This window comes from Somniosus microcephalus, chromosome 1 (genome assembly GCF_052327205.1).
Source record: "Somniosus microcephalus isolate GS21.2 chromosome 1, FLI_Smic_1.0, whole genome shotgun sequence".
In the NCBI taxonomy this organism is placed as follows: domain Eukaryota; kingdom Metazoa; phylum Chordata; class Chondrichthyes; order Squaliformes; family Somniosidae; genus Somniosus; species Somniosus microcephalus.
This window is the reverse complement of record NC_140987.1, coordinates 190,679,023-190,705,547: the sequence shown is the minus strand read 5'-3', so window position 1 is coordinate 190,705,547 and position 26,525 is coordinate 190,679,023. Positions and strand designations below refer to the sequence as shown.

The 26,525-nt window shown below is 43.2% G+C and overlaps 1 protein-coding gene across 2 annotated transcripts in view; it reads right to left on the bottom strand.

Annotated features, from left to right (window-relative positions):
• Nucleotides 1–26,525, bottom strand: part of kiaa0825 (KIAA0825 ortholog) — a 755,168-nt gene that overhangs the window by 438,038 nt on the left and 290,605 nt on the right. For both annotated transcript variants that reach the window (XM_085988737.1, XM_085988745.1), the window contains one exon: nucleotides 13,848–13,987. In XM_085988737.1, the coding sequence (XP_085844863.1) occupies nucleotides 13,848–13,987 (140 nt within the window). The remainder of the gene's footprint in view (nucleotides 1–13,847; nucleotides 13,988–26,525) is intronic.

Genomic DNA, 26,525 nt, shown 5'->3' with positions numbered 1-26,525 from the left:
CTGGGAGCGGGTTGGCTGCCCGCCTCCGGCAAAACCGGAAGTGGGCAGGTTGGGGATGGTATCAGGTTAGGAATCCCATTTTTAACACTTTAACTGCCCCCACAATCCAAACCTGTCTGTTTTTTTAGGGGAAAATTCCAGCCCTAAAATTTGAAATTATGGAAGTCAATGTTCAGACCAGAGGTCTGCTGAGTGCCCAGAGGAAGATTAAATACTCTTTCTGAAGTTTAATTTGAGCTTAATTAGATCAGTATAAGATGCCAAATGTGAAAAGGTCAGTGAAAATGCAAGAGGTAGCTGAAATGGTAAACTTTAGGGAGATCATGAACATGTTTACAGATAGAACACAGATATTCAGCAAAGTGGTTCAATATCTGCATTTGATTTTCCTTAATATAGAGGAGAATGCATCATGTTTTTTCATAATTCAACAAAATCACTTCTAATGCTCATAATTCTTGCAACCCAGTGTGATATCATCGTCAGTTTACACATAATGTGCCATCTTATCCTCAATCGACATAATTTCCTCATCATTCCTCAGATGATTATTTTTTGATGAACTTTTGTAAGGATATCTGTGCTGGGGAAGGCAACATGTTTTTACTTTGGGATTTTGTCATAAGTATTAAGAACTGTCAGGTCAGGTCTAGTAAAGCAACAGGTAAAATAAAGCTCCTACTACTTTCTTTCAACAATATTTCATACCAGCTAACTTACCTACTGCTTTTCAAATTTAGAATTATTGTTTCACGGGTTTTGAGATAATCTGACATCTTTGGATGCTTCTGAAGTCTTTCAAAGATATCAAAATTACTTGGAGAACATTATTACAGTTCAACATTTTGCACGTAAATTACTGTTTAAAAAGTGACAGTAGAATGTGGAAAGGCTACTTTCAATACCAAACATCTTGCAAAAATGAAATGCTAGAGCTGCTTGGAAATAGGCTTTTACAACAATTACAGCTGCATTATTACCAGACTGCTCCTTCATATCACTGGAACATAATTTCATGATTTTAATGCAACACAAATTCGATACAAAATAGCTGTTCCTAGACTATTTCTGAGCAGAAGTTTGAAAACATGAAAGATTGGAACTAGAGAGGATTGAGAGACACAATTGGGCATAAAAATAGCTATCTTTTCTGTCACTTACAATAATTCAGCAGCTGAAATAAATACAGATCTTCTTTAATCAATTGCGCTAAAACCCAGTGCCATTTTGTCAGGTGCAGTAATACCCATTGTTATCATTAATCTTTTTTACAGTCAGACAGCCTTGGTTAATACTCAGTAAGAGAACAGATGGTGCTGCCACCAAGAGACCATCGATTGCCTGAAATTAAAATTTTAAAAAATGAACCATTCATTTTATTTTCAAAATGATCAAAATCGCATTAGTCTATTAACATTTTTAAAAGTCTACGTTATTGGTACACACAGAGTTGAAATTTTTCTGTGCTATTTTCAGTGCACCACTTCATGCATTTATGTGAAATTCCTGCATGTGCTATTTTAACAAAGTTATTAACTGTATTAAAATGAATGACTTAATAACTTTGTTAAAATTGGCATTAGAGGCATTTGAGACAAACATGTTAACCAAGTGCAGTAAAAATAATGCACCAAGGAATTTCAATCCCATAGAATCATCAGGATAAAACCTCTCACAATTAAATCACTTTTTTGTAACAGTTAAGCATAAAATAGATAACATCATCTGACTTAATTGTGTAAATGATATCGATTATGCATGGTTAAAAGTGACTGTTAACAAGTTTTCGGTCTTCCCTAGATATTCTCCTCTCATACTGGTCACTCCTGTAAGTGGTCTGAATGTCATACATCATATACTATCCAATATCTAATTATATGATAGCGTAACCAGGAATGTAACAACAGTATCCCCTTCTAATTTTCACTGGATATTGGCCGGAATTTTAATTTGGAAGCGGGCAGGGAGCGGGGGGGGAGCTGGAAAGCGGTCAGGAAACCTGGGAGAATGGGTTTCCCGGAGGTCCTGCCGAATTTAACGGCAGGGCCTGATTAGCATTTGGAATCACTGTTTCCTGCCTGCAGACAGCCGGAGGAGGGATCGGGGTTGGAGGGGGGAGTTTGGAAGGCCGGAGGGGGGATCGAAGATTGGCGGCCTTGTGGCGGGGGTGGGGAGGTGCGTGGAGGCCTCAGGGGTGAGGTCGGCGGAAGATTGGAAATGTCAGGGGGGTTGGCAAGGCAGGGACGCTGGATCCAGCAGGTAAATAGAAAGGCACTTATCTCCTGGATCCAGCAGTCCTCGCCTCCCTTTAGCTGGCGGGTCTGAGGCCTGGGAAACCTGCCTGCCCATAGTTAAATTTGAAATGGTGGATCACCATGTGGCATGGAGCCTCATTATAATATTTAAATGGGTGACCTGTCTCCTGGGAGCGTGTTGTTTTGCCCGCCCCCATCCCGCCTCCATTAAAACCAGATGTGGGCGTGTTGGGATTGGGATTCAGTTTTTTTTTAAACTCTTTAACCTCCCACCCGACCCCAACCAACCCATTTTTGGGGGTTAAAATTCCCCCCATTGTGTCTTTCACACATGCCCTCATGTGCACTTTTCCAATCTTGCCAAAGATGAACTTAAACACTTTAGTGAGAAAAGGCCAGATATGGATCATTAAGCTGCTTTATGTTGCAGAAAGCAAGTGAACGTACAGAGTTAAAGTTACAATCAAATGTTTTGGGTGGGTGCATCTGCAGTTTTCTTTTGCTTTTTAGCATCCAAAGTGAATTTGGTTTTTCAGTTCTAAAGCAGTTACAGTAGAATTAAGGTGCTGATTGTAACAATATAATGCTTTGTTATTTTCTTAAAATTATAACACAATTTTAATGAGAAACATGTGTAACTAAGTGCTAGTTTTACTATATCACTTTCAAATACTGTAATAGGAAAATTGTTGTGCTTCAGCCTTATTAATAAATTTACCGATGTCTAGTTTAAATCAGTAAAACATCTATCATCTTAACAGCGGACACTAGATGAGGAATACATGTTACATTTTCACAGCCAGTGCCCCTGAAGTCTCAAATGTATTAGTACAACCACACCACCAATATAAAAATGCACTAACATACCAGTATCTGACTACCTGAATCATACCATGAAAATGTTGGAAAATATCAGTATTTTCATGGTGATCGTTTCTTGTTTTATAAGAAAGTACCCAGCACATTCTTGTGAGTTGATGAATTGCTACAGTTCAGTTTCTTTGTGGCCCCCACAAGATGACGTACAATCCTAGTAACATTGTGCTGAGGCCACTTTCATGGTGTATTTCTTTTTATATTATGTGATCATGGTACCATTTATTGTAGAAATGGTTTCTCCCAGAGAGGAAAGATTGGTCACTTGATAGATTAATAACTCCTGTCAGCACGTCCTTGAACTAATGGTAGCAGGTAGCAGAACATAATACTGTACAGCACAGAAGTATGAGGGTGGCTAAGATCATGCATTTGTCAGTCTTTGTGAGAGATGACAGGTATTTGAATAAGTAAGTAAATGCAATACCCTGAATCAGTAAAGAACATGATGGAAACTGAAGCCTTATTTGTACCTCTTTGACAAATGTCTGACTGCTTAAAAATGACAACACTAAATTAGGTTATCATACTAAAGCATGTAGACCTGATATTTCTCTGTTTGATAAGTAACAGGAAGTCATTTTACAAGAAAGGATGATAAAAAAATTGATCTTTCACTGTACACTGTGGTAATAATCTCAATGATCTTATGCCATTTCACACATTTTGTTCAGCTGGATAAAACCTGGCATTCTGCTACTCTCATAAACCTTTAACCATCAGATTCATATTTAAATAAACAAAAATAATCTGACTTAAGATGCTAAACTCTGAAATGCTGGAAAACTGAAATATGATGATACAATAAAATTAAAGATATACCATAAAATTACCTACACAATGTAAATGTCTCCAAAATGGCCAGTTAATGGGTGTAATTTTCAAATTACTGCTGGAGCTTAAAACCAGTATTGCAGGTTGGGTGCCCGTTATAAAAACTGCCTGATTTTCTATTCTACTGAAATCCATGGAAAGGAAAATCAGACGTTTTTTATAATATGCGTCCGACCCACAACGCCGGTTTCACGCTTCGGCAATAAGTTCAAAATTACCCCCATTAGGTTTAATTTATGGGTGCCATAAATACCTACCTAAATATAGGCATTTTTAGAAAACTTGTGATACTTATGGCCCTTTGTACCATTTATTACTAATGCAGTTAACAAATATATATTTTTTTAAATAGTACAATCCACAATAGAAGTCTCGTTAAGGTAACATCTAAGTTGCGAATAAAACATTCATCATATCCAATATCTACCACTGAAACTATTTTCACGTGCAATTTTGTTGAGAATAGTACTTACAATTATGTAAATTTTGAAAAGTATCTTGTATGGTTAATCCACCTTATTTTAAGAACGTTAAAGTAAAAGTTTGGTGAATTTAAAGTGCTTTTTTTTTTACATTCCTGTGCTGCTCACACTACAACCTGACAATCATGATGTCACTGCTCTACATTCTTGGCAGATAACAGCGTCCATTTAATTAAAAATGGAGTACATGTCACAAATTCAAGGATTTATTCTGTATTTTGAATAGGTAGGACTAAGCAGAAAATGTGAAAACTCAGGATCATTGTAAGATAACACCGTTCACGGTAAACTTGACTGAACCTAAAGTGAACAAATGTACCGAAAGGCTTTGAGGGCAAGACACTTCTTGGCTAAGCATTTGTAAAATAAATGATGCGCTTGCAAGCTGCTGTTTTTTCTCCAAAAGATAAGGCCTTGAATGTTCTGTGAGAACAAGGAGTCAACACTCAGGTACAAAAACAAGAGGGGAAAGATTTGGTTACTTTGCACCTCCTGTTAGCGCCCTAAATGCCCGGGCGTGGCGCCCCCAACACCTCCCGCGAAATTCAGCGGGAGGTTAGCGGCGGCAGTAACCGTTAGCGCCCTGTGGCACTGCGCCGCCGGTGATGACGTCATTGCCATGCGCAGCGTCCCGGCCTCGATCTTCAGTAGCGCCCCTGACTTACCGCTGGACGCTATGTCCAACGGGGTCAGGGGGGCCTACCTGCGGCCGAGGCAGTGCTAATTAAAGGCGAGGTGCCGGGCGGCCATTTTTGTTGCTGGCCGCCTGCCAGCACCTGCCCCCGTTGCCGTCCCCAGCCTCCTCTTCAACCCCCTGATGGAGTGCTGGCTGCGCTCCGTGAGCCTGGCACTTCTCTTGAGTGCCGGGCTCTTTTGCCGGCACTCCGATCCCTGGTGGCCCAGCTGGGCCCCGGGTCGTGCTGCGCAAGGCCCCTCCCATTTAGGAAGGGGAGGAAGGCCTGCAGTACCGCTACTAGAAGACATTCAAGTCTGCTATACCGATATTCCCTCGCAGTGCCCCAAGAGGGAGGTGGGGCACTTCCAGTAGCGCCCCGCTTCCCTCTTTGGGCGCTAAAAGTAGCACCCCGGTGAAGTTAGTGCCCCAAAGGATGCGCGACTCAATTTTTCCCCCAAGGACTTCTTCAACACATGAAGTAACTGTCCTTGGTTGACCAAGCGTTAAAACAGATAGAAAAGTGAGAGAGAGAAAACAACACTATTCACACAGTTCGGGACATGAATGCTGTGGGCGAGTTGCCAAGTTTTTGGTATTAAAAAGTGCTACTAGAAGACATTCGAGTCTGCAGACGAGGGCAATTTGGTCAGTTGCCAGTTAAAGTCATACGTCTAGTCACCGCTGAGCCGCCCTCTCACTGGTGTTAGTACGTATGTGATTGCTTATGATCACTTGAGCTTAAAATAAATGATTAGATTTGTGCGTGCTTACTCATAATAAGTAAAGGATAGAGTATGGGTTGTCATATAATATTTGTGTGCTTACTTGTAACCTCTCGCTGATTTTAAGTAAAGAATAGTTTACCCTGAAATCTTTGTCTTGAGTTGTCTGTTCTATGGGTCTGAACTTTATGAACTGTCAGACAAGTTCAAAACAATCTGAACATCTTATATCATAGAAAATAATCTTTGTAGAATATTTTGAAATATTTAAATGTTGCTTCATAATTAATAGCAGCATTTCAGCCAATATTAAAAATGGTGATATTAAAAACAACAATAAACTATGGAGCACAATAGCTTTAAGACTGCACTGCTAAAATATGTCCCCTGAGTCTACTTGCTGGTATTATTAGCTATAGGCACCTGAGTACCAAAATCTTTGGGGTAATGTTATGAATTTGCGCTCCCAGTGAATATGAAAATGAATGCACATAAACTCCCGCAGAGCCTGCTGTCATTTGTGCCCAAACTTCCAATAAATGCTCCCCATAGGTGCAGCTCCACAGCTGGGGCGCAAATTTTATAGAACCGTCCAAGTTTACAGCACAGAAGATTCTTTCTTAGAGCAATCTACTGCTCTGCCCTATCCCGATGTCCCTATATAATTTTCTGTTTCAAACACTGATTTACTTAAAGATGCAATGGTCTTTGCTGTAATTTGTAAAATGTTTTCTATTACCTATGCTCAATCAGTGGAATCTCACTGAGTTACAAGGTGGAGGTAATTCTAAGTACTATTAATGAAAAAAAACTTCCACCTAGGTGAAAGTAAGATTATTCATATTTCCTTTAACTTGAAAAAACAAATTCTTAAAATATTTGCATTTACAGGGCTCCAAATGCAAATTTTAATTGTTTCAAACTATATATATGAATGAGCCACTTTGTAAACCGAAGTATGGAACAGATTGCCTCACTTGTGCATCTTTTTTTGTCACTGGCGTCAGGGGATTTGTCTTTTTAAAGGCAAATTATGAGCCACTTTTTTAATGTCCAATATTTTGATGCTGAAACTATTGGAGCTGAGGTAAAAAGTTGGCAAGTGACACAAACCTGAATGGAAAACAATTATAGCACTGGAGTTACCTGTGCCAACAAACTTGTCTGGGAGTAAGTGTAACAAACTGTGATTTGTTGTTATTTAATTGAGTAACCAAAAAGCAGAAGATCATTCAATGAAAACTCTACAGCAGAACTCATAACTACCACCCATGTGGATCATTTTAACTCATCAGCAGTATCATGAGTTAAGGCATTAAAATGAATCAGAGGATTAATTTAATGAAAGTTTGTTTAAACATACCTTTATAAACCCTGTTTTATTTTTAAATGATTTCAGAATAAAATGACTATGTGTGACTGTTAGATCCCTGCTGAGGTCTGTAGACATGCAATGGATGCGGCAGAAATTGGAAGGTAGAGTGCTGAGTTATCATCATTTTCTTTAAAATGCATAATTTCTCTGGTGGTGCCCATGACATTCAGAAAAATACACATGTAACGCATTAGATTATAATGAAAACAAACCCATTATTGTCACAGCAGGGAGTCAAAGCACTGATAGATGTTATTGAAAGAAAAATTGTCTCCACATTTACTCTATATTATATGCATGTATAGAAAATGTTTAGAACTGACAGAACGTGATGCATGAGCCAAACTCCAGCACCCTCTCCACCCCACCAAGAGTATGTAGACAGTTGGTAAAGAAATGAGTATTAGTCCACAGCATCTGATAAAATAAGTTAGAATTAAATATAAAATAGCTGTAAAAATGCACATCACAGAGCAGCAACGTCTTAAACATGATTAAGACTCTGATAAGTAAAAAATAATTTTAAGCACCATTGTGGAAACATTTACAATTATATTTTTTCCAACAAATGTTAATTACCTTAGAGGAGAATGACTGCATATAGAAAACTGATCAGCAGGAAATTGGGACTGTGTAAAACCAACTCCTGAGAGTGGCCTAAATTCAGCACAGGCAAGAAGTGTTGAATGGCTTCTTCCTATGCTAAAATTTCTATGTTTCTATGACACTGAATGTAGACTTTTTTATAAATCTGCACTGAGTATTAGCACATAAATGATGAGGATTGGGAAAAATATCATGCCACCATCCCTCGCTAAATACATAGTAAAGAGCAACAATTCCATTGACACCAATATTATTGAATACTCCGCAAAGAAGCTTCCTTACTTAATCCTAGTCCGCAGTAACCACTCCTTTGAAATGGATAAACACTATTATTATTTCTGCAAAGACTGAATGGAAAGAAACTAATTTGCTGTCATTTATCGAGGACGAAGTACTTATGATTTGAACTGCTTACCCCATCATTTCCTTCCACTTTAATCTCCAGGTATACTATTATTTATATTATATATACTGTTGGTTGTGATACTTATTCCTCCTGACTGACCGTATGAGGCTCCACCATAGCACAGTACATTGATGCACTAATGTACTGTGCCCTGGAGTAACAGGACACAGATTTGCACCCACAAGTCTCCTCACAAGTTCTTAAACTGAACCATGCTATCAGACAAAAGTAAAGAATAAGGAGCAGATGCTTCTTCACAAGAATGGCAGAAAAACAAGGGTGGACCCCAATTAGCCTACTCCAGTCCACTTTTTCCTTGACAGATCAAGAACAGAATTTGCCAAAGACAGAGGTGCCTAGAAATTGGTTTGTGTGCAAATTCAGGGGGAAATCCAGCGGTGGCAACGACTGCCATGTTGAAATGTATGCGCAAGAAGACCACATGGAATTGGGTCATCAGGGCACGCCTGGCATGCTGCGGCTGCTAGTTGTGCCCTAAGAGGCAATGCGGCGGTTGCAAAGAAGAGGAAAGTCAACTGTTAGGGACACCAGCACAGGGCTCATGGTAGGTCCAGGGCGGGGTGGGGTGGAGGGAAGCGGGCTGACTTTGGGGGGTTGGTGGGTGGGGTGAGCTGTGGCCTGCACTTTCAATATGGAGCTAGGGGGAGCACTCCTGCTTTGCCTAGCTCCACATTCAGGTACGTAATTTTTTTTTAAACTTATCTTTCTAGTGGCAGCCTCATGTGATTTCTTTAAGAACCACTGGTTTTCCTGCTTTAGGCGAGAAAACTGACCTTAGCATGAACAGTGCATGTTGCAGTCAGTCATGATCGAATTTCCCAAAGGGGCATGAAACAGCCATTTGCATAACATTCATTTTATGTGCGCACCCTAGATGACTCTGTGCACTTTAACAAATATGGCATCAGGCTCACTCAGCATGAACTGAGCACCCACACACCATATTGGACCTTTTGGCACCTGCTTCTCACCAAAAATCGAATGCTACGTGATCCAGTTTCAAAGCCAGGCATTTTTTTTTGTAAAGAGAAAAAAATTAGTTTGTTTTGTGGCAATATCATAAAATTATACAAAATTTACTTCGGCATATCTTCCCATATTTCATCCCGAAATGTCAAATGTGATTTTCCTCAGTTAATGATCCAGGACCAATGTGCACTGCAGTCTGGTCAGCCCAACATGAAAATTATTAGGCCAGACAGTCACTCTACAGATTCTTTCCCATCTTCTCTCTAGACCTCATCAGACTCATGGGGGGAATTTTTCGGGGGATCAGCGGGCACGTTTGGTAGTGGGTCGGGTGGGAATTTTTTTGTTGACAGCGGGTCAGGACCCCGCTGTCACGCGCCTTTCCCAGATGTCTGGTCTGTCAGCGCTGAACAGACCCGACACGCAGCAGCGGGGGAGGCAAGTCAGGTCATTTTGAATTTGTTAACAGCCCATTAAGAAGTACTTTGAGCTCACCTTTACATTTTACAAGGTCGCCCACGGGGTCCACGCTGCTCAGGGATCACGTCAGGTAAGGAGGTCAGGAGTTGTATGACCATGGGATCATCTCATTTCTTGACTTAAGGCTAAAGGGATCAAGGGATATTGGGAGAAGGCAGGGACAGGGTACTGAGTTTGGATGATCAGCCATGATCTCATTGAATGGCGGAGCAGGCTCGAGGGCTGAATAGCCTACTCCTGCTCCTATCTTCTATGTTTCTATGACAGCTACAAATGTACTATAAAAGCTCCCATCTCACAGCTGTTCACTTTCCAAGCTCAGAAGCTGTTGCTTACTGCATTTGGAACACAGATTGAGCTCTATGCAGTTGCAAGTGTTTGGAGTAAACTCTCTATCCAGTGTCACCTCATTGGAACAACCTCTCTCACCAATGACAGATCACTTCTGTCATCTCAAGTTCACCTGCCATCTATTACATCAGCATCTGTGCCCTTGAACTATCTCACCTTGGTCATAGAGTCATAGAGTTATACAGCACGGATAGAGGCCCTTCGGCCCATCGTGTCCGTGCCGGCCATCAAGCCCTGTCTAATCTAATCCCATATTCCAGCATTTGGTCCGTAGCCTTGTATGTTATGGCATTTCAAGTGCTCATCCAAATGCTTCTTAAATGTTGTGAGGGTTCCTGCCTCCACAACCCTTTCAGGCAGTGAGTTCCAGACTCCAACCACCCTCTGAGTGAAAAAGTTCTTTCTCAAATCCCCTCTAAACCTCCCGCCCTTTACCTTGAATCTATGCCCCCTAGTTATTGACCCTTCTACTAAGGGAAAAAGCTCCTCAGTATCCATCCTATCTATGCCCCTCATAATTTTGTACACCTCAATCATGTCCCCCCTCAGCCTCCTCTGCTCCAAGGAAAACAAACCCAATCTGCCCAGTCTTTCTTCATAGCTGAAGCGCTCCAGCCCTGGTAACATCCTGGTGAATCTCCTCTGCACCCTCTCCAAAGCGATCACATCCTTCCTGTAGTGTGGCGACCAGAACTGCACACAGTATTCCAGCTGTGGCCTAACCAGTGTTTTATACAGCTCCATCATAACCTCCTTGCTCTTATATTCTATGCCTCGGCTAATGAAGGCAAGTATCCCATATGCCTTTTTTACCACCTTATCCACCTGTTCCGCCGCCTTCAGGGATCTGTGTACTTGCACACCCAGATCCCTCTGCCCCTCCGTCTTGCCTAGGGTCTTACCATTCATTGTGTATTCCCTTGCCTTGTTAGTCCCCCCAAAGTGCATCACCTCGCACTTTTCCGGGTTAAATTCCATTTGCCACTGTTCCGCCCATCTGACCAACCCATCTATATCGTCCTGCAGACTGAGGCTACCCTCCTCGCTATTTACCACCCTACCAATTTTTGTATCATCCGCGAACTTACTGATCATACCTTTTACATTCATATCCAAGTCATTAATGTAGACCACAAACAGCAAGGGACCCAGCACCGATCCCTGTGGTACCCCACTGGCCACAGGCTTCCAGTCACAAAAACAACCTTCGACCATCACCCTCTGCCTTCTGCCACTAAGCCAGTTTTGTATCCAATGTGCCAAGGCACCCTGGATTCCATGGGCTCTTACCTTCTTGACCAGTCTCCTGTGCGGGACTTTATCGAAGGCCTTACTGAAATCCATGTATACCACATCCACTGCGTTACCCTCATCCACACACCTAGTCACCCCCTCAAAAAATTCAATCAAATTAGTCAGACATGATCTTCCCTTGACAAAGCCATGTTGACTATCCCTGATTAATCCTTGTCTCTCCAAGTGGAGACTAATTTTGTCCCTCAGAATTTTTTCCAATAATTTTCCTACCACTGATGTTAGGCTCACTGGCCTGTAGTTCCCCGGTTTTTCCCTACTTCCCTTCTTGAATAATGGTACTACATTAGCGGTTCTCCAGTCCTCTGGCACATCCCCTGTGGCCAGAGAGGTCCTGAATATATGTGTTAGAGCCCCCGCAATCTTTTCCTTTGCCTCACACAGCAGCCTGGGATACATTTCGTCCGGGCCTGGGGATTTATCCATTTTTAGGCCTGCTAAAACCGCCAATACCTCCTCCCTCTCGATGTTAATATGTTCGAGCATATCACAGTCCCCCCGCCCTATTTCTATGTCTACATCGTCCTCCTCCATAGTGAAAACAGATGCAAAAATTTCATTTAGAACCCCTCCTACATCTTCCGGCTCCACACACAGATTGCCACTTTTGTCCCTAATGGGCCCTATTTTTTCCCTAGTTATCCTCTTACCCTTAATATACTTATAAAACATCTTAGGATTTTCCTTTATTTTGCTCGCCAGTGTTATTTCATGGCCCCTCCTTGATCTCCTAATTTCTTTTTTAAGTATCCCCCTGCACTTTTTGTACTCCTCTAGGGCTTCCTCCGTCTTTAGCCTTTTGTATCTGCCAAAAGCCCTCCTTTTTTTCCTAATCCATTCTCGTATATCCCCTGACATCCAAGGTTCCCTGTGGTTTTTGGAACCACCCTTGACCTTTACTGGAACATGTTGCCATTGTATGATCTCAATCTCCCTTCTGAAAGCCTCCCATTGCTCCGATGCGGATTTTCCTACAAGTAGCTGATCCCAGTCCATTTTGGCCAGATCCTGCCTTATCCTATTAAAATCGGCCTTCCCCCAATTTAGAACCTTTATTTCCGGCCCATCCTTGTCCTTTTCCATGACCACCTTAAATCTCACCATATTATGGTCACTGTCGCCAAAGTGCTCACCTACTAGCACTTTTTCCACTTGGCCGGTCCTCAGAATCCCACGACGATCAGCCCCAACACCAGCAGCACCAGGCACACCAGCAGCACCAACAACAACACCAACCTTCTCCGCAATCAACTGATGCACAGGACAGGACAGGACACAGGGCATCAGCACCCAACCACAATGCTGCCCAGGAGGCCAGATTTACTTCACTTGACGCTGTACACCCTGGCTGCCACATGATGCGCCAGGTTGGCACCACCCCCACACCAACACCATAAAGCATCCCTACAATGCCCAAGCTATTCCTTTCACACTCATCACCATTGCCGGGGGGGGGGGGTTACCCTTATGTCTCACCATTCACTGCAACTCACTAAGCCATTTCCAAAGGTGCACACAGATCTGTCCAAGAACGCAAAGTGTTGAAAATAAAGGTTTCAATGTTTGACAGAACATTAACAGAAACTATACATGAACATTGGCTAAAACACCCATGTGCCTACCCTTGTGTGTTGTTAGTTGGTATGATTGGACAAGGATGAGGGTGAGTGTGAGGGGTGGCTAGTGAGATGGGGAAGTGATAATATAGATAGAGAGGGATGGGTGGAGGTGCAAGGTAAGTTGGTGTGAGTAAGGATGTGCAGGAGTAGGGTAGGGAAGGCAGAGTGATGTGATGAGTGGCACAGCAGGATGAGGTAGAGTGTGGCTTTGCAGTAACGTTTTGTGATCTACTGAGATCATTGAAAGGTTTGCGCCACTGCAGGTTGGTCCTCCTGACAACATCCCTGCTTGTGTTCTCCTGTGCAATGTGCAACCAGGCTGCGTTGGTCTCCTGGGGAGATCTCTTCTGCCCACTGGAAGGGAAGAGAATCTCCCTGCGTGCTGTGACTCCCTCCATAAGCAGCTGTGCACCTCTGTGCAGTGCTTGTCAGTGTTTGCAGCACCTCAATGCTGTAGAACACTGACAGCACAACTGTCAAAATAAATTTGCGCATGGTCCCTTTAAGGAAACCGGCTGATGATGTGTCATCAAATGACGTCATCAGACCCGCTTCTTCCAATTGGCTGGCAAACACGCTGGGCGGGCTTAACCAGCCCAATCAATGTAAAATCATTCTACACAGCAGGCTGGAGCCAGCAGCGAGGTTGGGACCCGCCACCAACCACGACCCGCTGAGGTAGGGGAAATCGCGGCCATTTTCTCTATCCTGTGAACTCTCAACCATCTCCAGTCCCAACTCTTGAATACACTTCTGCATAGACTTTATTATGCATTACCATATCCCTTGCAAAAAGCTAATTTTTTTTAGTTTACATTTAATAGCAACCTTTGAGATTATTTTACAATACCTTATACTTACACATGTTATTCAGCAGAATTCGAGGTACAAGACAGTCCTGAAGCATAAGCATTTGCAGTAGTAAGTTCCAGTTGCAGTTGGGCTGTGACAATAACAATGTAAGGTGCTGCTCGACTGCTACTTTATCACACGATGAAGAGCTGAAACACATACCAAACAAAGATTATGCTTTACTTGTTCAATGAAATGAGTAGCCTAAAATGTAATACTGAAATTAAATGATAATTCTTCCCAAATAGTTCTCAAATATGTTCTAAAAGAATATTATAGCACGGCTTATTGCTTTCAAAGACAATGTCAAATCTTAGGAACACCTCAAATAATTCACAACTATGATACCATGTTGTCCATCTGTGTATCACTAAGGCCGCGATCTTACCTTTCGGTGCGAATTGGGAGCGGGACATCTTATTGAAACATATAAGATTGTGGAGGGGTTGGATCGGGTGGATACGGGGAAGATGTTCTCGATGATGGGTGAAACTAGAACTAGGGGGCATAGTCTTAGAATAAGGGGCTGCTCTTTCAAAACTGAGATGAGGAGGAACTACTTCACTCAGAGGGTGGTAGGTCCATGGAATATGCTGCCCCAAAAAGCTGTAGAAGCTACATCATTACATAAATTTAAAACAGAAATAGACAGTTTCCTAGAAGTAAAGGGAATTAAGGGTTACGGGGAGCGGGCAGGAATTTGGACATGAGTCTAGGTTCAGATCGGTCATGGCCCTGTGGGTAGTGGAGCGGGCCCAGGGGCCGTGTAGCCTGATCCTGCTCCTATTTCGTGTGTCTAATTCTGTTAGATTCAGGAGATGGTTCTGTGATAGTGGATTGGCGGTTAGGATCAGATCAGCCATGATCTTATTGAATGGCGGAGCAGGCTCAAGGGGCCGATTGGCCTACTCCTGCTCCTATTTCTTATGTTCTTATGTTCTTATGTGGGACTGCTGCCTTCCGGGTTCCGATCCCGCCCCCAACAACGTCCGACGCAAAGACGCTATTTTGCATCAGTTGGTTTTGTTAAGCTCGCCCTGCGGGCTTGCCGGACAATTAAGAGAAAGCCGGTGTCAGATGACATCAGTTGATGACACGTCATCTACCGGTTTTCTTAAAGGGGCCGTGCACATTTTTTTTTGACAGATAATTTTTTAGTGTTTGACAGCATTGAGGTGCTGCAAACACTGCCAATCACTACAAAGGTGAGCCCTTGCACCCAGGCTCTCCAGTGAATCTCTCCTTAGGATAAAACAGATGGCAGCTGCAGATGAAGTTACAGAAGCGATCTATCACTGGTTAGAGAGGTTCTCCCAATGAGGTGGGACTACACAAACACTTCAAACCTTGTTACCTACAGAAAAGTCTAAATACATTAAAAATGATTTTCCCAACATTTTCTTACCTCTGAAACTCACCAGTGTACCACTGGATCCTTCACAACACTTTTGCAGCTGACATCAATGCACAAACCTTAAAGTAGACCCACAGCACGCCACACTTACCCTGGCGTGGTGTCCGGACGTCGGGAAGCCCACAGTCTGAATTTGTCAAAATTGAAAAAAAGCCTCTTAACTGCCTATTAACTACCTGTTAACAAGCAGTTAAGTGCCTATAATCCTCTTCCCGCTGCTAGGTGTCGGGTCTCTGCGCAAATCGGGGACCCAACACTTGGGAAGATTGTATGGAGGCAGGTTGACAGCGGGTTCGGGACCCACTGTCAATCTTTGCAATTTTGCCAGCAGTCCCGCCTACAAACCCGCCCCGAGTGCCGGCAAAATTCCCCCTTAAGTCTTTAAGAAAGACAGATAATGGATATACTTAGTGAAATGAAAAGAAAAACTAATCAACGTCAAAAGAATAAATGTAGGCCTGTTACTAATTCTTTTAAAGCTCTTGGTGGTCGGGAAGATGCTGAAAAGATGTTTAAACGATTGAAGTTTAGTAAAATTATGTAGCAGGTTCAGTGAGAATTTAAATTGGGCAGAATGCTGATTTAAAGTCAGAAGGAAGACTACTGTGTAGTAAGGAGAATATGAACAAACGTGATGTAAATAAAAAGACTGTTAAAATGGGTACGTGAGAGATCGAATGATATAAATAGTAGGAGACAAAGGGCTCGATTTTGCCATTGGGGGCGGGCTGGGGGCGTGTCAGGGGCTTGTCGTGTCAGGATCTCGACTCCAATGTGAAGTGGGACAAAAGTGCGATTTTGCCCTAACTGGGTACTTGATTTGCAGCGTGTGGAAACCCCTGGCCCAATGAGCCTTTTCATACAAAAAGTCGCCTCCGATGACGTCATCGATGCTGCTAGATTTCAGGCCTGCAAGCAGCCTTACTTCTTTTTCAGCCTTTAAACTTTATGCCCATTGTACTGAGCGCTTCCTTCATCAATTATGTCCACCAGTAGACCAAAGTGTGCTCCAAGATTCGATGAGGCCTCCCTCCAAGCTCTGGTGGAGGGAGCAAGAGCAAATAAGGAGGTGCTCTTCCCTTCCTCAGGGAGGAAAAAGCCTCCCCAGCAGACTAAAGCTGCTTGGCTGCACATGGCCCAAGAGGTAAATGCAATTTCTATGTGCAGCAGAACCTGGATGCAGTGCAGGAAGAGGTTTCATGACCTTCTCCACACAGGAAAAGTGAGTATGACATTCCCATCAGCCTCAATCTGATCCCCATCGCCTCTCATCACCAACACTCTGCTTTGCCAACCTCTTCCTCCACATCCCACTTGACCCTTACATCCCTGCACCCTTACCCACTCCCTCTCTGGTCACATTCACTTAACTATTCGACCATGCAGCCCTCACACTCCCTATCACTGTGATGCAATGACAACAACTTACAACACACAGGGAGGGCCCTTTGTCTCCTTCTAATCATCTATGCTATGGATTCTCTCCACTCACTCCTTCATTCTCATTCAAGCTCAACTTGTGTCCCTCATTGCAGGAAAATAGAGCCCACAATAAGAGGGAAAGAGCGAGGACAGGAGGAGGGCCACCCTCAGTAGTCCAGCTCACCACTTCAGAGGAGGCGGCCCTGGAGATTGCCGGAGTGGAGGACGATTCGCAAGTGGGGAACGGACAGATGGGCACATCACAACAAGCTGGTGACAGAATAGTTTAGCATCTCTCTCATTGACATTGCATGAGTGACTGATAATGATCCTGATGCTCTTAACAGATTGACTTATGATCATCTGCACAATTCAATATGCATGCAACCTTTACCTCACATCTCTAACTCTTTCCTTTACTCCCCCACAGCTGCATCAAGAGCCCCCGTCCCCACTGTCCAGGAGGAACAGCCTGAGCCTCAAGACTCCTCAGAGGAAGCTGCAACCTCTGAGGGCGCAGCATCAGCAGAATTCAGTGCACCCAGCACCAGCGCAGACACTCATACCTCGGTGAGACCTTCGTGTTAGTAAGCAATCCACTTGTGAGGCTGCTAGGATTAACTGCCGTGTTCCAGAGGAGACGTGCAGGACGGGGGAAATGTGTTAAAATCAGAAAGGCCTCTCAAAATGGGATTATAGAGGCAATTAACTGGTTGTTAAGGGCCTTAAGGACCTATCCCGCCTCTTGGAAAAACATTCAGCAGGCACCAGACTGGTGCGAAGAATAAAGTTTGCCAGCCGAGGTGACAACGCCTCCTGCTGCTGCTGCTGTTGATGTCCGGCGATGCAGCAGGGAGTAAGAGCGAATATCAGATCCGGGGCGGTAACGGGGCACTGCGCACCTGATGACGTCACGGTCTACGGGGCGCAATAGAGTGAGGCGGTAAGTGTCAGCGCCAGCGCAAAACTGCCAGGGAAGTTCGTGTGCGTCGGTGAATTCACCACGCCCGGTCCGTAACCCCTTACTGCTCCGGTACCGCCCCCCGCAGGCGCTAATGGGAGACACAAACCAGGTGAATTTCTCCCCCTTGATTTTTCTTCCATCATTTCATATGTAAAAATACCTCCCTTAATTCGGCACATGAACAGACATAAACACATCAGTCAATATAAACACTTCATTGTATAACAGTTTGGCTTTTAGATCAGTTGTCACCTGCTTATTTGCAATTTCAATACCATTTAGTCGCTTGACCTAATCAGTATGAATCAAAATGCAGATAAACAAGGAAGAACAGGCGAAGGCAACATTTCATGATTGTACAATGCAGTAATAAAATCACCTGAGAAACAAAGTAGCTCATTTTGAGTCCTTTTTTATCATTTCCCTTACATTTTATATAACAACCCAAATACAGAAACACCAACGCATGTACGAAAGAATTGTGTGTGACCAGTCCTTTATTCATTCTAGTGCAAATTGTTAATTGTGTGGAAGTACCTAGTCCCAGGATTACACACGTTATTGAGGACGTAGGTGAATTGACAAGACTCATATTGCAGGAGAACACCAAGGTTGAAAGATTTTGTAGAAATTATAAGCAGCTAGGTACATCAGTTCAAAAGTATGCAGATTGTAGGAAGAAAAGACTGAGGGAGATGAGGAGTTCATTAATTGTACTAAGAGGGTAATTAAATAATTAAGGTGATGGTACGATAATAAAATTTAAAGCTAAATGGAACAGATTACAATTCCCACAGTTTCCAGTCCTTTGCCCATCATTTTTGCAAAAAAATCAATCAATAAATAAATCACATGTTCCAAAAGTGCTCTTTATTATTTCACTTTATTATTTCATATCTTGAAATGGATCACGGGGGAATCTGTGGTATATATTTTTAGCGTCAGTTTGTGGCTTGACTTTTACATTGACCTTTTAACATACCAGTTCAAATTTCAGTTAAAAAAGGCATAGATGTTTAAAACTATGTTCAAGGGTTCTTTGATAAAAATAGGTCGATTCATACACACTCCTTGGTTTAAAAGATGGGCTCTGTTCATAGAATAATTTTTCAGGTAGAGAAATGTGACATCTGTGGATCACGTTGATGAAGAGTCATGAAAAACTTACATTTTCAGAACTGTAGAAAAGTTTTCTGGATAGTATTATGTCCATGTGTAATTGAGACACGGACTGCAGGAGTTGGTTATAACAGGTCTTTACTGAGTGGAGACAAACTGGAACTACTATGCAAAAGTTACTACACAGGCTTATATACAGGGGTGGTCACTACTGGTACTGCAGTATACAGGGGCTGCAGAATACAGTTCCTTCTGCAAAGTACATACACTACAGATAGAATCTTCTAAGTCCGTTCAAAGAAGCATGTACTGTACATTAAAAATCCCATATAAGGTATACACGGAATTTCCCTTTAGTCTACTTCAAATTTCCTGGTAAAATTGCAGTAATGATATCACAAACAAGTAGAAACATAGAATATAAAACATAAAAAAATAGGAGCAGGAGTAGGCCATTCGGCCCTTCGAGCCTGCTCCACCATTCAATATGATCATAGCCGATCCTCTATCTCAATACCATATTCCCGCTCTCCCCCCAAACCCCTTGATGCCTTTTGTGTCTAGATATTTATCTATCTCCTTCTTAAATATATTCAGTGACTTGGCCTCCACAGCTTTCTATGTCAGAGGATTCCACAGGTTCACCACCCTCTGAGTGAAGAAAACTCTCCTCATCTCAGTCCTAAATGTCGTACATAGAAACATAGAAGATAGGAGCAGGAGTAGGACATTTGGCCCCTCGAGCCTGCTCCGCCATTCAATGAGATCATGACTGATCATCCAAATTCAGTACCCTGTCCCTGCCTTCTCCCCATATCCCTTGATCCCTTTAGCCTTAAGAAATATATCTAATTCCTTCTTGAATGTATTTAATGAACTGGCCTCCACTGCCTTCTGTGGTAGAGAATTCCACAGGTTCACCACTCTCTGGGTGAAGAAATTCCTCCTCATCTCTGTCCTAAATGGCTTACCCCTTATCCTTAGACTGTGACCCCTGGTTCTGGACTCCCTGGCCATCGGGAACATCCTTCCTGCATTTAGTCTGTCTAGTCCTGTTAGAATTTAATAAGTTTCAATGAGATCCCCTCTCATTCTTCTAAACTCCAGCGAGTATACGCCCAATTGACCCAATCTCTCCTCATACATCATTCCTGCCATCCCAGGTATCAGTCTGGTGAATCTTCGCTGCACTCCTTCCATGGCAAGAACATCCTTCCTCAGATAAGGCGACCAAAACTGCACACAATACTCAAGGTGTGGTCTCACCAAGGCCCTGTACAACTGCAGCAAGACATCGTTGTTCTTGTACTCGAACCCTCTCGCTACGAAGGCCAACATACCATTTGCCTTCTTAACCGCCTGCTGCACCTGCATGCTTACCTTCAGCGACTGGTGCACAAGGACACCCAGGTCTCGTTGCACTTCCCCTTCTCCCAATCTATTGCCGTTCAGATAATAATCTGCCTTCCTGTTTTTGCCACCAAAGTGGATATCCTCGCATTTATCCACATTATACTGCATCTGCCATGCTTCTGCCCAATCACCCAATCTGTCCAAATCATACTGGAGTTTCTCGGCATCCTCCTCACAGCACACACGCCCACCCAGCTTTGTGTCGTCTGCAAACTTGGAGATATTACATCTAGTTCCCTCGTCTAGATCATTTATATATATTGTGAATAGCTGGGGTCCTAGGACCGATCCCTGCGTTACCCCACTAGTCACTGCCTGCCACTCGGAAAAAGAGTTGTTTATTCCAACTCTTTGCTTCCTGTCTGCCAACCAGTTCTCTATCCTTGCCCCCAATTCCATGTGCCTTAACTTTACACGCTAATCTCTTATGTGGGACATTATCGAAAGCCTTCTGAAAGTCCAAATACACCACATCCACTGGTTCTCCCTTATCTATTCTACCAGTTACATCCTCAAACAATTCCAGTAGATTAGTCAAGCACGATTTACCTTTTGTAAATCCATGTTGACTTTGTCCAATCCTGTCACTGTTTTCCAAGTGCTCTGCTATTGCATCTTTTATAATGGACTCTAGCATTTTCCCCACTACCGATGTCAGGCTTACCAGTCTATAATTCACCGTTTTCTCCCTAACACCTTTTCTGAATAGAGCGGTAACATTAGCTACCCTCCAATCCATGGGAACTGTTCCAGAGTCTATAGAATTTTGGAAGATGACCAGCAATGCATCTACTATTTCTAGGGCCACTTCCTTAAGTACCCTAGGATGTAGATTAGCAGGCCCTGGGGATTTATCGGCTTTCAATCCCGTCAATTTCCCTAACACCATTTCCATACAAATACTGATTTCTTTCAGTTCCTCCCTCTCATTAGACCCTATGTTCCCCGACATCTCTGGGAGGTTATTTGTGTCCTCATTTGTGAAGACAGAACCAAAGTATGTATTTAATTGGTCTGCCATTTCTTTGTTCCCCATTATAAATTCCCCTGATTCTGACTGCCAGGGACTTACGCTTGACTTCATCAATCTTTTTCTCTTCACATATCTATAAAAGCTTTTACAGTCAGTTTTTATGTTGCCTGCAAGCTTACACTCATACTCTATTTTCCCCCTCTTAATTAATCCCTTTGTCCTCCTTTGCTGAATCCTAAACTGCTCAGGTTGACTGCTGTTTCTGGCCAATTTGTATGTCCTCTGCTTGGATCTTATGCTATCCCTAATTTCCCTTGTTAGCCACGGTTGAGTCACCTTTTTGTTTTATTTTTATGCCAAACAGGGATGAACAAATTCTGTAGTTCATCCATGCAATCTTTGAATGTTTGTCATTGCCTATCCACCATCAACCCTTTGAGTAACATTCCCCAATCAATCCTACCCAACTCCCGTCTCATACCATCGTAGTTTCCTTTATTTAAATTCAGGACCCTAGTCTCTGAGTCAACTGCTTCACTCTCCATCTTAATGAAGAATTCTATCATATTATGATCGCTCCGACCCAAGGGGACTTGCACAACAAGATTGCTAATTATTCCTTTCTCATTACATAATACCCAGTCTAAGATGGCCTGATCTCTAGTTGGTTCCTCGACATACACTCCAGGAATTCCTCCTCCACAGTATTGTTACTAATTTGGAGTATAGGGAGTTAGGAGATAAATTAAAAAACAGGACCTCAAAGGTAGTAATCTCAGGATTGCTACCAGTGCCACGTGCTGGTCAGAGTAGAAATAGAAGGATACTTCAGATGAATACATGGCTAGAGGAATGGTGCCAGGGGGAGGGATTCAAGTTCCTGGGACATTGGAACCGGTTCTGGGGGAGGTGGGACCAGTTCAAACCGGACGGTTTGCACCTGGGCAGGGCTGGAACCAATGTCCTAGGGGGAGTGTTTGCTAGTGCTGTGGGGGAGGGTTTAAACTAAAATGGCAGGGGGTTGGGAACCTGAGCAGGGAGACAGAGGAAAGGGAAACAAGGATAAAAGCAAAAGATAGGAAGGAGAAAAACAAAAGTGGCAGTCAGAGAAGTCAACGGATTAAATCAAACGTGGCCACAGTAAATAATAATTCTAATAGGTCTAAGAGCGTTAAAAAAACAAGCCTGAAGGCTTTGTGTCTTAATGCGAGGAGCATTTGTAATAAGGTGGATGAATTGGCTGCGCAAATAGAAGTAAACAAATACGATTTGGTTGGGATTACGGAAACGTGGCTCAAGGAAGGCCAGGACTGGGAACTCAACATCCAGGGGTATTCGATATTCAGGAAAGATAGGCAAAAAGGAAAGGGAGGTGGGGCAGCATTACTGGTTAAAGAAGGGATTAACACAATTGTAATGAAGGATATTATCTCTGATGAGGTGGAATCTGTATGGGTGGAATTGAGAAATACTAAGGGGAATAAAACGTTAGTGGGAGTGGTTTATAGACCTCCAAACAGTAAGGCGGAGGTTGGGGATGGCATTAAAAGAGAAATTAAAGAAGCGTGCAATAAGGGCACAGCAGTCATCATGGGTGACTTTAATCTATATATAGATTGGGCCAACCAAATGAGTAACAATACTGTGGAGGAGGAATTCCTGGAGTGTTTACGGGATGGTTTCCTGGACCAATATGTCGAGGAACTAACCAGAGATCAGGCCATCTTAGACTGGGTATTATGTAACGAGAAAGGATTAATTAGCAATCTTGTTGTAAGAGGCCCCTTGGGTCGGAGCGATCATAATATGCTCGAATTCTTCATTAAGATGGAGAATGAAGTAGTTGACTCGGAGACTAGGGTCCTCAATTTAAATAAAGGAAACTATGATGGTCTGAGGAGCGAGTTGGGTAGGATTGATTGGGGAATGGCACTCAAAGGGTTGACGATGGATAGGCAATGGCAAACATTCAAAGACCGAATGGATGAACTACAGAATTTGTTCATCCCAGTTTGGCATAAAAATAAAAGAAAAAAGGTGACCCAACCGTGGCTAACAAGGGAAATTAGGGATAGCATAAGGTCCAAGGAGAGGGCATATAAATTTGCCAGAAAAAGCAATAATCCTGAGGATTGGGAGCAGTTTAGGATTCAACAAAGGAGGACAAAGGGATTAATTAAGAAAGGGAAAATAGAATATGAGAGTAAGCTTGCAGAGAACATAAAAACTGACTGTAAAAGCTTTTATAGATATGTGAAGAGAAAAAGATTGGTGAAGTCAAGCGTAGGTCCCTTGCAGTCAGAATCGGGGGAATTTATAATGGGGAACAAAGAAATGGCAGACCAACTAAATACATATTTTGGTTCTGTCTTCACAAAGGAGGACACAAATAACCTCCCAGAGATGCCAGGGAACATAGGGTCTGATGAAAGGGTGGAACTGAAAGAAATCAGTATTTGTAGGGAAATGGTGTTAGGAAAATTGATGGGACTGAAGGCCGATAAATCCCCAGGGCCTGATAATCTACATCCCAGGGTACTTAAGGAAGTGGCCCTAGAAATAGTAGATGCATTGCTGGTCATCTTCCAGAACTCGATAGGCTCTGGAACGGTACCCATGGATTGGCGGGTAGCTAATGTTACCCCACTATTCAAAAAAGGTGGTGGAGAAAAGGCGGGGAATTATAGACCGGTAAGCTTGACATCGGTAGTGGGGAAAATGCTAGAGTCCATTATAAAAGATGTAATAGCAGAGCACTTGGAAAGCAGTGACTGGATCGGACAAAGTCAACATGGATTTACAAAAGGTAAATCATGCTTGACTAATCTACTGGAATTTTTTGAGGATGTAACTGGTAAAATAGATAAGGGAGAACCAGTGGATGTGGTGTATTTGGACTTTCAGAAGGCTTTCGATAAGGTCCCGCATAAGAGATTAGCGTGCAAAATTAAGGCACATGGGATTGGGGGCAAGGTATTGACTTGGATAGAGAACTGGTTGGCGGACAGAAAGCAAAGAGTTGGAATAAACGGGTCGTTTTCCGAGTGGCAGGCAGTGACTAGTGGGGTACCGCAAGGATCGGTCCTAGGACCCCAGCTGTTCACAATATATATTAATGATCTGGACGAGGGAATTGGATGTAATATCTCCAAATTTGCAGACGACACAGAGCTGGGGGGGAGGGAATGCTGTGAGGAGGATGTCGTGAAACTCCAGCACGATTTGGACAGGTTGGGTGATTGGGCAGAAACATGGCAAATGCACTATAATGTGGATAAATGTGAGGTTATCCACTTTGGTGGCAAAAACAGGAAGGCAGATTATTATTTGAATGGTAATAGATTGGGAGAAGGGGAAGTGCAAAGAGACCTGGGTGTTCTTGTACACCAGTCGCTGAAGGTAAGCATGCCGGTGCAGCAGGCGGTTAAGAAGGCAAATGGTATGTTGGCCTTCGTAGCAAGAGGGTTCGAGTACAAGAACAAGGATGTCTTGCTGCAGTTGTACAGGGCCTTGGTGAGACCACACCTTGAGTATTGTGTGCAGTTTTGGTCGCCTTACCTGAGGAAGGACGTTCTTGCCATGGAAGGAGTGCAGCGAAGGTTCACCAGGCTGATACCTGGGATGGCAGGAATGACGTATGAGGAGAGATTGTGTCAATTGGGCTTATACTCACTGGAGTTTAGAAGATTGAGAGGGGATCTCATCGAAACCTATAAAATTCTGTCAGGCCTGGACAGACTAGATGCAGGATGTTTCTGATGGCCGGGGGGTCCAGAACCAGGGGTCATAGTCTAAGGATAAGGGGTAAGCCATTTAGGACTGAAATGAGGAGGAATTTCTTCACCCAGAGAGTGGTGAACCTGTGGAATTCTCTGCCACAGAGGGCGGTGGAGGCCAGTTCATTAAGTATATTCAAGAAAGAGTTGGATATATTTCTTGAGGCTAAAGGGATCAAGGGATATGGGGAGAAGGCAGGGACTGGGTACTGAATTTGGATGATCAGCCATGATCTCATTGAATGGCGGAGCAGGCTCGAAGGGCTGAATGGCCTACTCCTGCTCCTATCTTCTATGTATCTATGTATCTATGGTTAGCCCAATCTATATGTAGATTAAAGTCACCCATGATAACTGCTGTGCCTTTATTGCACACGTCTCTAATTTCCCGTTTAATCCCATTCCCAACCTCCGGAATACTGTTTGGAGGTCTGTATACCACTCCCACTAACTTTTTCTGCCCCTTGGTATTTTTCAGTTCTACCCATACAGATTCCACATCATCAGAGCTAATATCCTTCCTTCCAATTGTGTTAATCCCCTCTTTAACCAGTAATGCTACCCCACCTCCTTTTCCTTTTTGCCTATCTTTCCTGAATATTGAATACCCCTGGATGTTGAGTTCCCAGCTTTGGTCACCCTGGAGCCATGTTTCCGTAATCCCAATCATATCATATCCGTTTACCTCTATCTGCGCAGCTAATTCATCCACCTTATTACGAATGCTCCTCGCATTAAGACACAAGGCCTTCAGGCTTGTTTTATTAACACTCTCACACCTTTTAGAATTATTATTTACTGTGGCCTTGTTTGATTTAAACCCTTGATTTCTCTGACTGCCACCTTTGTTTTTCTCCTTCCTGTCTTTTGCTTCTATCCTTGTTTCCCTTTCCTCTGTCTCCCAGCTCAGGTTTCCAACCCCCTGCCATTTTAGTTTAAACCCGCCCCCAGAGCACTAGCAAACACTCCTCCTGGGACATCGGTCCCGGTCCTGCCCAGGTGCAAACCGTCCGGTTTGTATTGGTCCCACCTCCCTCAGAACTGGTTCCAATGTCCCAGGAATTTGAATCCCTCCCCCTTGCACCATTCCTCTAGCCATGTATTCATCTGAAATATCCTTCTATTTCTACTCTGACTAGCACATGGCACTGGTAGCAATCCTGAGATTACTACCTTTGAGGTCCTATTTTTTAATTTACCTCCTAACTCCCTATATTCAGCTTTTAGGATCTCATCCCGTTTTTTACCTATATTGTTGGTACCTATATGCACCACGACAACTGGCTGTTCACCCTCCCCTTCCAAAATGTTCTGCAGCCGTTCTGAGACATCCTTGACCCTTGCAGCAGGGAGGCAACATACCATCCTGGAGTCATGTTTACGGCCGCAGAAACGCCTATCTATTCCCCTTACAATAGAATCCCCTATTACTATAGCTCTCCCACTCTTTTTCCTCCCATCCTGTGCAGCAGAACCACCCATGGTGCCAGGAAGTTGGCTGTCGCTGCCTTCCTCTGATAAGCCATCTCCCTCACCAATATCCAAAGCGGTATATCTGTTTGAGAGGGGGATGGTCACAGGGGACCCCTGCACTACCTGCCTGCGC